The sequence below is a fragment of the Pinus tabuliformis genome, chromosome 4_2 (genome assembly GCF_031772625.1).
Source record: "Pinus tabuliformis cultivar Carrire ecotype Pingquan chromosome 4_2, CPIR1, whole genome shotgun sequence".
Lineage (NCBI taxonomy): Eukaryota > Viridiplantae > Streptophyta > Pinopsida > Pinales > Pinaceae > Pinus > Pinus tabuliformis.
In genome coordinates this window covers 645,727,132-645,739,737 of record NC_142304.1, presented here as the reverse complement: position 1 = coordinate 645,739,737, position 12,606 = coordinate 645,727,132, and the positions used below count along the sequence as shown (strand labels likewise).

General features: G+C 37.3%; 1 protein-coding gene and 1 pseudogene across 1 annotated transcript; one reads left to right on the top strand and one right to left on the bottom strand.

Annotated features, from left to right (window-relative positions):
- The first annotated feature begins 828 nt into the window (after window positions 1-828).
- Window positions 829-1,482, top strand: LOC149171026 (putative disease resistance protein At5g43730). The gene has a single exon (XM_089425813.1). It carries the CDS (start codon window positions 829-831, stop codon window positions 1,480-1,482), a length of 654 nt encoding a protein of 217 aa, XP_089281939.1.
- Window positions 1,483-7,233: 5,751 nt separating this feature from the next.
- Window positions 7,234-10,865, bottom strand: LOC149171025 (uncharacterized; annotated as a pseudogene).
- Between the last annotated feature and the right edge of the window lie 1,741 nt (window positions 10,866-12,606).

Here is a 12,606-nt window from a genome sequence, read left to right as displayed (position 1 = left end):
TTACTTGGTTAAAATGGATTATAATTTTTATGACTTTCAATATTTGGGCTATCTTAAATTTGCTGGTTGTCATTTCTTGGAAGAACTTCCACATCTACATAAACTCAAGGGTTTGAGACAATTGGAGATCATTGAATCTCCTAGAGTAAGTTTGTTTCCAACAGAATTTGGTCACAAAGGAGCATTTCCTCTTCTGGAAACATTTTCTCTTAGTTGGCTACCTACATTAAAGGAGTTGCCTGTAATAGAGAAAGGTGCAATGGCTTCACTTAAAATATTTACTACAATGGCACGTACAACATTAAATATATTACCAGAGAGTTATATGGATCTGAAGACATTTCAGAAAGTAAGAATTTTTGGTTGTCCAATAAGAAATATAGGAACTAGAGAGAACACTAATGTAGAAGTGATGGCAATGTCTATGGTAGACATGGAAGAAATTACAAAGAGATATTCCCAATTGTGGGATAAAAGGGAAAGTTGGTTGTATGGTAAATTTTGGTGCAATGAGCTCTTCTTCTTCAAGTACTTCCCATGGCCCTGTTGTTCCAACAGGCTCTGCAAAGATGAAATTGATCGAAGAGCCCCTTATAGTGGGACAGGATAAAGCATTTTCGATTCTCGAAAAGTTGGTGTTGTTGGCAAGGGTGGATCCGGAAAAACTCTTCTTTTAAAGACGCTCTTCAATAGCCAAAAGGTACGCAGTAATTCTAAGGATGGTTTATTACTTTGGCTCACTGTTTCCCAAAGTCCCTCCTTTACAAGTCTTAGAAATGCACTCCGTACCCAAATAGACACAAAAAAAATGTAAATTTGGGCGAAAATATGAACGAAGAAGAGGTAAAGCGATGGTTGAATCAGACAGTGCACCAGAGCACCGGGTTTATTCTGTTCTTAGATGATGTATGGGGATGCAATGCTGCAGAATTGTTAGAGGAATTAGGTGTATTGTGCCCTGTAAGGAACCACTCCACCTCCAAAGTCATTGTCAGTTCCAGGGTTCGCGCTGCACTCTTAAAAACAGGTGTCGCAGATAAATACACAATAACAATGGAGGACTTGTCGGAAGATGAGAGTTGGAAGTTGTTTGCTTGTCACACTTTTCCATATAATAATGGAAATCTGCCAGCAAACATAGAAGAGGGAAAAGCCAAGCTTGTGTGTAAAAGGTGCAGAGGGCTTCCCCTCACTATCAAAGTGGTTGGCAGGGCAATGGCCGGGAGTACTCATCCACAACAGTGGGAATGGGCTGCCCAAAGGCTGCCAAACGTGGACAGTGTCTACAACTGTGTTAGGTTGAGTTATGATGCACTCGGCTATGAGGATGCTGACCTGCAATTGTGCTATTTATATGGAAATCTGCCAGCAAACATAGAAGAGGGAAAAGCCAAGCTTGTGTGTAAAAGGTGCAGAGGGCTTCCCCTCGCTATCAAAGTGGTTGGCAGGGAAATGGCCGAGAGTACTCATCCACAACAGTGAGAATGGGCTGTCCAAAGGCTGCCAAACATGGACAGTGTGTACAATTCTGTTAGGTTGAGTTATGATGCACTCGGCTTTGAGGATGCTGACCTGCAATTGTGCTTTTTATGTGTAGCTGCAAACATCTTGGAAGACGCAGTCGTTCATGTCCAGTTGGCGATTCAGGTATGGATAGGGGAAGGCTTACTTGCCAAGAAGACGTTGGAACATGAGCATCGACCCGCTTATGATCCATTCGAGCTGGGAAGATATTATCTCAACATTTTAGCAGATCGTTGTTTGATCGAGCCAATGATGAGAGACTTTGATGGGCAAGTACTCTGTTTCAGGGTGCATGACTCCCTGCGTGATATGGCAATCCGAATCGCAGAGGAGGAAGAAAATTTCTACTGCCGTGTGGGTAATGGTTTGACAGCTGTGAATGAAAATGAGTGTTTGGGCCGCATTCGGCTTTTGTTGAGCGAGAACAGATTGACTTCTTTCCCCTAATCACATCGTCTACACAAATATGCTCATTGCTTCTCAGTGGAAATCCATATTTAACAAAGATCCCAACAAGGGTGATCAGGAGTATGATCTCCCTTAAGGCGTTCTCTTTAAGTGGGATGTCATTGAAATCATTGCCAAAGAGTATTGGGTGTTTGGAGCAGCTAATATATTTGGGTTTAAGACACATGCCCATCAATACGTTACCTGCATCTTTTACCAGTCTTGTAAATCTGGAGATCCTTGATCTTTCCTATTCTGCTATCCAAGAATTACCGTCTGCGATCCATATGCTATGATCTTTAAGGAAATTAATCTTGGAGGGATGTAGAGATCTGCAATTTCTACCTCCCTGTATCTCAGGGCTTACCTCTTTGGAGCATTTGGAAACTTATGGTTGCAAGGCTTTTTTGGAAGAAAGATAAGGATACCAGATGGAAAAAAAACAGCTTCTATCAACAATTTGGCAAGTTTAACACAACTTAAAACATTACAACTACAAAATAATGAGGAAATTATTAACACAACTTAAAACATTACAACTACAAAATAATGAGGAAATGGAAATTATTAGTGATGGCACACTCGGAAAGATGACCCAAATGAACTCCCTCACATTGTCACTCATAAAGCTAGAAATTCTACCCAACGATATAAGAAACATGTCAAAATTGAGAAGACTGGTATTATTTGAATACTTTCACTTGGTTAAAATGGATTATAATTTTTATGACTTTCAATATTTGGGCTATCTTAAATTTGCTGGTTGTCATTTCTTGGAAGAACTTCCACATCTACATAAACTCAAGGGTTTGAGGAAATTGGAGATCATTGAATGTCCCAGAATAAGCTTGTTTCCAACAGAATTTGGTCGCAAAGGAGCATTTCCTCTTCTGGAAACATTTTCTCTTGCTTGGCTACCTACATTAAAGGAGTTGCCTGTAATAGAGAAAAGTGTAATGGCTTCACTTAAAATATTTATTATAATGGCATGTACAACATTAAATATATTACCAAAGAGTTATATGGATCTGAAGACACTTCAGAAAGTAAGAATTTTTGGTTGTCCAATAAGAAATATAGGAACTAGAGAGAACACTAATGTAAAAGCGATGGCAATGTCTATGGTAGACATGGAAGAAATTACAAAGAGATATTCCCAATTGTGAGATAAAAGGGAAAGTTGGTTGTATGGTGAATTTTGGTGCAATGAGCTCTTCTTCTTCAAGTACTTCCCATGGCCCTGTTGTTCCAACAGGCTCTGCAAAGATGAAATTGATCGAAGAGCCCCTTATAGTGGGACAGGATAAAGCATTTTCGATTCTCGAAAAGTTCTGGAAAAACTCTTCTTTTGAAGACGCTCTTCAATAGCCAAAAGGTACGCAGTAATTCTAAGGATGGTTTATTACTTTGGCTCACTGTTTCCCAAAGTCCCTCTTTTAAAAGTCTTAGAAATGCACTCCGTACCCAAATAGCCACACAAAAAAATGTAAATTTGGGCGAAAATATGAACGAAGAAGAGGTAAAGCGATGGTTGAATCAGACACTGCACCAGAGCACCGGGCTTATTCTGTTCTTAGATGATGTATGGGGATGGAATGCTGCAGAATTGTTAGAGGAATTAGGTGTACTGTGCCCTGTAAGGAACCACTCCACCTCCAAAGTCATTGTCAGTTCTAGGGATTGCGTTGCACTCTTAAAAACAGGTGTCGCAGATAAATACACAATAACAATGGAGGACTTGTCGGAAGATGAGAGTTGGAAGTTGTTTGCTTGTCACACTTTTCCATATAATAATGGAAATCTGCCAGCAAACATAGAAGAGGGAAAAGCCAAGCTTGTGTGTAAAAGGTGCAGAGGGCTTCCCCTCGCTATCAAAGTGGTTGGCAGGGCAATGGCCGGAAGTACTCATCCACAACAGTGGGAATGGGTTGTCCAAAGGCTGCCAAACGTGGACACTGTGTACAATTGTGTTAGGTTGAGTTATGATGCACTCGGCTATGAGGATGCTGACCTGCAATTGTGCTTTTTATATGGAAATCTGCCAGCAAACATAGAAGAGGGAAAAGCCAAGCTTGTGTGTAAAAGGTGCAGAGGGCTTCCCCTCGCTATCAAAGTGGTTGGCAGGGCAATGGCCAGGAGTACTCATCCACAACAGTGGGAATGGGCTGTCCAAAGGCTGCCAAACGTGGACAGTGTGTACAATTGTGTTAGGTTGAGTTATGATGCACTCGGCTATGAGGATGCTGACCTGCAATTGTGCTTTTTATGTGTAGCTGCAAACATCTTGGAAGACGCAGTCGTTCATGTCCAGTTGGCGATTCAGGTATGGATAGGGGAAGGCTTACTTGCCAAGAAGACGTTGGAACATGAGCATCGACCCGCTTATGATCCATTCGAGCCGGGAAGATATTATCTCAACATTTTATCATATCGTTGTTTGATCGAGCCAATGATGAGAGACTTTGATGGGCAAGTACTCTGTTTCAGGGTGCATGACTCCCTGCGTGATATGGCAATCCGAATCGCAGAGGAGGAAGAAAATTTCTACTACCGTGTGGGTAAGGGTTTGACAGCTGTGAATGAAAATGAGTGTTTGGGCCGCATTCGGCTTAATCACATCGTCTACACAAATATGCTCATTGCTTCTCAGTGGAAATCCATATTTAACAAAGATCCCAACAAGGGTGTCAGGAGTATGATATCCCTTAAGGCGTTCTCTTTAAGTGGGACGTCATTGAAATCATTGCCAAAGAGTTTTGGTGTTTGGAGCAGCTAATATATTTAAAAAGACACATACCCATCAATAGGTTACCTGCATCTTTTACCAGTCTTGTAAATCTGGAGATCCTTGATCTTTCCTATTCTGCCATCCAAGAATTACAGTCCGCCATCCATATGCTTAGATCTTTAAGGAAATTAAGCTTGGAGGGATGTAGAGATCTGCAATTTCTACCTCCCAGTATCTCAGGGCTTACCTCTTTGGAGCATTTGGAAACTTATGGTTGCAAAGTTCTTTGGAAGAAAGATAAGGATACCAGATGGAAAAAAAACAACTTCTATCAAAAATTTGGCAAGTTTAACACAACTTAAAACATTACAACTACAAAATAATGGGGAAATTATTAGTGAGGGCACACTGGGAAAGATGACTCAAATGAACTCCCTCACATTGAAGCTGGAAATTCTACCCAACGATATAAGAAACATGTCAAAATTGAGAAGGCTGGTATTATTAGAATAATTTCACTTGGTTAAAATGGATTATAATTTTTATGACTTTCAATATTTGGGCTATCTTAAATTTGTTGGTTGTCATTTCTTGGAAGAACTTCCACATCTACATAAACTCAAGGGTTTGAGGCAATTGGAGATCATTGAATGTCCTAGAGTAAGTAAGTTTCCAACAGAATTTGGTCACAAAGGAGCATTTCCTCTTCTGGAAACATTTTCTCTTGCTTGGCTACCTACATTAAAGGAGTTTCCTGTAATAGAGAAAGGTGCAATGGATTCACTTAAAATATTTACTATAATGGCATGTACAACATTAAATATATTACCAAAGAGTTATATGGATCTGAAGACACTTCAGAAAGTAAGAATTTTTGGTTGTCCACTAAGAAATATAGGAACTAGAGAGAACACTAATGTAGAAGTGATGGCAATGTCTATGGTAGACATGGAAGAAATTACAAAGAGGTATTCCCAACTGTGGGATAAAAGGGAAAGTTGGTTGTATGGTGAATTTTGGTGCAATGAGCTCTTCTTATTCAGAAAGCTTAATACCATTATATGATTTATGATTTATGTTTTGGCCATTATCTTTATTTATTATCAAATTTTAGACAAAAATGTTTGACATTATAGAAATGAGCTTGATAAATAGTTCATAATTCTTTATAATTCTTTAGATTTTTATGACAATTTCAATTTTTTTTTTTTTTTTTTTTTTTTTTTTTTTTTTTTTTTTTATCTCGAACTTTAAAAAAAAATTTCAATTTCTTAATCTCTAACTTTAAAAAAACAAGAAGACGGAAATTCACTTGTACATGGCTATGAAAAAAAACAAGAAGACAGAAATTCACTTGTATATGGCTATGAAAAAGGATGAGAAATAGAAAAAGAGTGAATCTAGGGAAAAAGAAAAAAAACAGAGGGGTCCATCTCAACAGCTTTTAAAATGACACTCCCTTGCAAGAAATAAATGTTTATTTGCAATTTCATAATGTATTAATCTTGTTACAGAAAAATATTCAATTGAATGACCAACCTCAAGGCCTTGGCCCAGTGAAATGGTATTCACGTCTCCATAGAGTAGAGCAGCTTCACATAGTTTTATCTCTTTGTGCAACTCTTTCAGATGCCCCCACTTCGGTTGCCTTATATTTCCTATAAGGATTACAGAGTACCACGATTATATAGAGGTATATATTTTATTTGTTTTTAGTTTGGAGAATGATTTTTATAGATTATTTTTAGCTAAGATACAAGGCTGTGAGGGGCACATCTACAGTAAAAGTCACTCAGAATTTACACTCAGCATCATCTAACTTAATAGAAGACCAATCACTTTACTACTTGGGCTAGACCACAATCCGGTAGGCACAGAGTACAACAAATTAAGCAAATATGGAATAGAGTACCAAAATTTCCAAATATGGACTCACAATGGTTCCTAGCTTTTCTCTTTGTGAAGGGATAATTGAACCAGACTAAATTTTCAGTGCTATACAATCATGGTGCATATAATCCCCCTCCTTACCCCCGCCCCAAAAAAACAGCACTCACACAGTTTCAGTGCAGACATCCAAGCCCTTTTAAGTGAAAGCTTATGCAAGAATCTCTCATCAAATTTACAATACTTTGGATGACTATTTGAATTTGAAATATGCTATACTTCAGATTGTAGCAGAGGCTTCTCATAGAAAACTATACTCTCCATGCCCAATTGGATGCATCAACGAAAAACACATTCACTAATGTCCTCATAGATGAAATCACACATTCCTGTGGACGTTGCTGAGAAAGGAAACACATACATCATAATTCTTTGTAGAATATATTGTTGCCTGCATATTCAACATAAGTTTGATGCCTACAGTCAGTGATTAGTTTCCATCTCAACAACTTTTAAAACGACACTCCCTTGCAAGAAATAAACGTTTATTTGCAATGTAATGATATAACAAATATTTAGATTTCAGTCACTTTCCTGAATATAATTGATTGGCAACTTGTGATAAGGAATAACCAACTTACTAATAACTACATGTTAATTATGTCATTGGAACTTACTTTTGAATGTAGGGAGATGCTAGTCATTACTTGAAGAAGAAGTAGTGTCCATGTGATGAAAAATATGTTCAGGACACATGATGCTTTTGGAGCATACCAAATGTAAATCAGTATGATTCCAGCCAGGGAAGCAGCATAGGCCATCATTGACATTGTAATCACTAGGATCCGACTGTGTGAAATTAAATTTTCTTTGTTCATCAATTTTATGCCATATACGAAAACTGGGCGATAAAATAAATGTCATGATAAGGAGAAAATGGATCTCAATTAAAGAACAAAAAACTCTTAGATTTATAGCTTTTAAACAGGGGAGGTGGAAATTTGAATATGTTTTTGGATGCATTATAATCGATGTTTCCATGAGTTATAAAATTCAGATTTAGTACATTGGCATGTCAATTCAATATATAGAGTTGTGTTGAGCTGTGGAACAGATAAGGCAAGTTCTGTATTTTTAAGTCGGGATTTCAAGTAAAAAAGTAAACGCCAATCTTCTGCGTTACTCAAATTTTCTTCACTTCCTTCACTTACTAAGGATGCTTCTCGTATTCGTCGATATGGTCATGAGGCAAATATGTGTGTATATCTGTAGATAGACAGGGCTTTATTTTTCTAATCCTACTTAAATGTTCTTGATTCTGTTATCTCCTGATTTTTGACAAGATCCAAGAAAGCAAACTCTAAACCAAATCTACATATTGGAACTAAATGATAAATGGCCATATGAATCTCAATTTAGGTATTAATAGCCATATGCCTTATCTGCATCTCGACTATTTCTATGTTTTTGAATTTCCTTATAGGTTATTTTACCCATTAACATAATTAATACCAGTTCGTCATCCAGTAATTTTCCTTTTCTTTCCACTCTGTAAAAGGAATTTTTTGTCCAATCTAGGGATGGCTTCAGCTGGATGAAACTGATGGTAAAAAAATCTCCCAAACAAATTTTGGATTCAAACTTCAATTTTTTAACATATCCATCTTCCTTGAAGTTAAAAGAAAAAAAACGGTGAACATGAGGGGAAAGAGTTGTACCATCGTTCAACATTTTTCTCCAATACCCAATATAATAATTCCCCCAGGTGATGAAATTGATCACACTGAAAAGTTGTATGATGAGAAATATCCTACCAAAAAAAAGAGACAAATTTTGGCCCTGGTTAGTATTCCTTAACAAGCAATTAATTTTAGCCTATAAGATAGAAACCATAATATCCATTTAGTGATTGATCAAACTATATCACCCAAATGTAACCAATGTAATCCTGAATTTACCATGGACAAATAGCATAGCATATACATATTCTCTTTTGGAAGACAAAGGTTATCTAGTCATAGTATTTAGGTTAAAATTGCAAAAGACATTTTGATGACATAGGTGATTGTTGTACGGGGGATTTGTTAGATATCACTGAACTAGTGAAACATTGCGTGAAAATATCACCAACCCCCACCCCTGGATTTGTCATCAACAGTTTTCTACAAATCAGCAAATGTAAAATTGATTCTCCAGAAGTTAATTTATCCAAGCAGATTGTTTGTGTACTTAAAAGGCACATTGTATCCAAAAAAACGTGAAATGTAAAATTGATTCTCCAGAAGTTAATTTATCCAAGCAGATTGTTTGTGTACTTAAAAGGCACATTGTATCCAAAAAACGTGAAAGAAGAGAAGCATACCCGGCACCAAATCTAGCAACTTCACCTGCATCAATAGTTACAAAGACGTTAGTTTATGATACGCATTTTATGAAGTCCATGTTTGGGCAATTTTGATGTCTAATTGCAATTTGCCACAAAGTCATGAAACCTGTCTAATTTAAGCAGAAACAGAGTAAAAACTGGTAATTTGAAACAGATTTGGTATTGAAATAGATTGCTGAGAATCATTTTAAGTAAAATCACCATAGAATTGAATAAAAGCAAATAGAATAAAAAAGGGGATCACCATCAAAGCAATCCACATAAGGCTCTTCAAGGGCCACCATCCTGAATGCCACGAGTCACGACATTCATGCAACTTCGTAGTTCCAACTGTTGTAAGAAACATAGCGAAATAAAATATCTGAGGTGATGTTAAGGTAAACAGTTCAGACTCCAGAGGCCTATCGCTATGGTCCAATACTGTTGGGGAAAATAACGTGCTTGACATCGCACGAAGTGCCCGAGACGCATGTGCCACTTATAGTCAAATGGCATCGATACGCGGATATGATTTTATGTAAGTTATGTTGCCATGGTCATGCATTTGAAAATTGCCAAGGCCACTTGCATGTTAAAGCCCCCAGAAATAATCTGGTTTGTAACCAATGGGTGGTTAGTTCTGCATGAAAATTCAGACCTTGATACTGATCCGGATTTACCTTCTGTGAAAGACATGATGCCACTTCAAACTTAAAAAGCTCATGACAAGAAATTAGAATCCGGTATCCAACGTGTTTAAAAGCCAAACAACTTGTAAGGCATATAAATTTTGAAATTGGATACAAAGCAGCCCAGGCTTACTCGAAGCACACCTTCTGTACCCAACCAGTCATGACCTCCTTGACAACCTTTCAAATCTGTAAAAACGAAGATCTCAAATTCATATATATATAACGAAGAAAACAGCATACAATGTAAATTAGGTTCATTTTCCAAAGCCAAATGTAATTACATGTCCATCAAAAGAATAATAATCTAAATGGATGCAGATAAGTTAAAGAGTTATTTGAAAAATTCACGATTTTATGAGAATTTAAGTAAAGTTAAAAGTTGTAAAATCATGTGAAATGTCCCGAAGTGCAGTGAAGGATCATCAGTATATAATAATGGTGGCAGCTTCATACAATAGCTCAAATCCTTCAACATTGAGCTGGGGCCAACCAAAAAAATGTAAAACCCAATTTAGGTTTACAGTAACACCAAACAGGTATATTTAGAGGATTTGAAATTTCTAGTTCCGAGTTTAACGGTCTGAAAAGCTAGTAATGGACGGAATTAAAGCATTAAATTGATGTGCAATCAAGGTACACACCCAATCCTTTATTTGGGAAAGCTAAATTTCATTCGAAATTCATAATTGAAGCGAAAGAAACAACAACAGAACTTTTGATACTTACGGTCGAGCTCTGCTAATGAATTGTTACCATAATCCCGAACCATCCAGGCTAACAAATTTGTCGGGAGGAAGATGAACCCATAGACATTTCGTGCCATATGAGGGTTTGGACCATCACATAGCTGGCTAACAGAACCCAAATGGAGTGGGTAACGATATAGAGGACGAATGGAGGCAATGATGCTTTGTGAATGGTGCAATAGGCCAAGGGACTGAGAGGTATTTATACAGGAATTTAGAGAAAGGGATTCACGAGGTACCGCTTTCGGTTTCATTACCGCCCAGAGGAGGTCATGGCATGTGTAAGCGACGTGGAAATAAGGAATGGTGGCCACGGGCTCTGCAGGATACAGAGCAGAAGGAGCCTCCATGTAACTGTATCGATCTTCGCCGGAGTTAGTAACCACGTGGAGGTATCCATCTTCGCTGTATAGTTGCTGGTTAATCTGACAGTAGAAGATGCTTCTATCGTCTAACATAGATAATCGATGGTCCATAATCGCCCACGGTAGCAGCTGGGGGTGTTGATTCCAGAGGGAACGCCTTACGGCGTAATTATACACGTTCGATTCATTGTCACATATATTATGCAATACATATTATGATTTCCCTTACAATTTCCCTTTATTTTCTTTTAATTTTTAGCTATGGTGGATTTTGTCATTCGAGTCACAACCAACATCGTTGACACCACTATTAGTATAGTAATCCAAAAGATGGAAGTGTGTCATTCAGGAGGAAAATCTTCGTGATCTTGATATCGACTTCGCCTGTATGGGGGTCTTTTTACGCCTTATTCAAATCCAATTTCAAGAGCAACAGATAATATTCTTGGAGCCCATCCACAAATGTTTGAAAAGAATGCATAATGCCCTTCGATAGGCCGATGACTTGATCGTTTGTTCCAAGCGACAACCATGGTGTCTTAGTTATTGTTCCCTCTGCAACCCCAAGTTGTCCACCCAAATTAGATATTGGAAGATAGGATTTGATTGACGCTTTGAAGAACTCGAAAGGGTATTTTCAATATCAGTCAATACTCAACAGGCTCCTATCCAACTTGATGCCTCAGTGAATGGCGTTTCTTCAACTTGTTCGGGACTCCTACTTCGTAGGGTTGACCACTGAATCTACTTAAATGCACCTGTAAATATGGCTTGGTGAAGCTCATCCTGAATCTCAGATGTTTGGTGTTTATGGCATGGGTGGAGTTAGAATACGTCGTTACTTAAAGTGGTCTACAACAATTACAAATATATGAGTGGTATTTTTGATGTGGTAATTTGACTAATGGTTTCCCAATAGTATCAGATTGAAAAGTTGTAGGCCTCCATTCCTGAGACACTGAAGTTGGGCGGAAGTCTTGACAATGATAAAAGGCAAATGGAATTGTTTGAAGCACTTGGAGAGAAGAAATTTTTTTCTGATAAGAGACTCCATCTGTTATTCCATCTTCTAATTACCTTTTTTTTTCCTTTTTCAAAATCAATTTTTTATTTCAGTTATACAATTGTCTTTTGAAGACCGAGTACAATATTGATTAATTTGTAGGAAACGTTTAAATTAACTTCATTCTCCATAATGATTTCTTGCTAATTGTCTACCTATTTCTTGTTGATTGTCTACCTATTGTTCATCTTGGTTATAGAAATATAACTCTGACAACTACATTTATTTATTCAAGGAAATATTCTTGGGTGTTTGTAGGAAGATTTGTTCCAAAATTTAGAAGATGTAATTAGGATTTCATAGCACTTATGTAAATGTGTACTAAAAATAACACTATTGTTATGCATGTCTATAATATTTCTTATTCTACACCATTCATCTTTGTATCAATAAAGTTCCTTTCCAAAGGTTGTTGTAACCAAAATAATCAAATGACAAAGTGGAATTTGATATTGATTTAAATCCTTATCAAATCACCATTTAGATTTGTTTCATTACTTGTCAAGTCGATTACTAATTTTTTATTAATCTTGTCCTTGAATATTTTGACAATAGTGTCATTTTACAAAATTCCAAAATGTTATGTGGTGATTACTTTTAGATACAAGAAGAGGGCCCATTGTTCCACAATAATACAAACTTGTGATGGTTTGTTTCCTCATGGTATCTCTCAAATCTTCCTTGATTAAGCTTGTGGAAAATGTCTCCCCAGTCTAGATGCTTGCCTTCAAGTAAGGTTAAAGTATCTTACATAATAGTGTGTTTTCTTGACTTAGGATCTATCCAAGG

What these genes read in the sequence shown, in the direction of transcription:
- LOC149171026 (XM_089425813.1), top strand. Translation starts at nt 829, where the DNA reads ATGAACGAAGAAGAGGTAAAGCGATGGTTGAATCAGACAGTGCACCAG.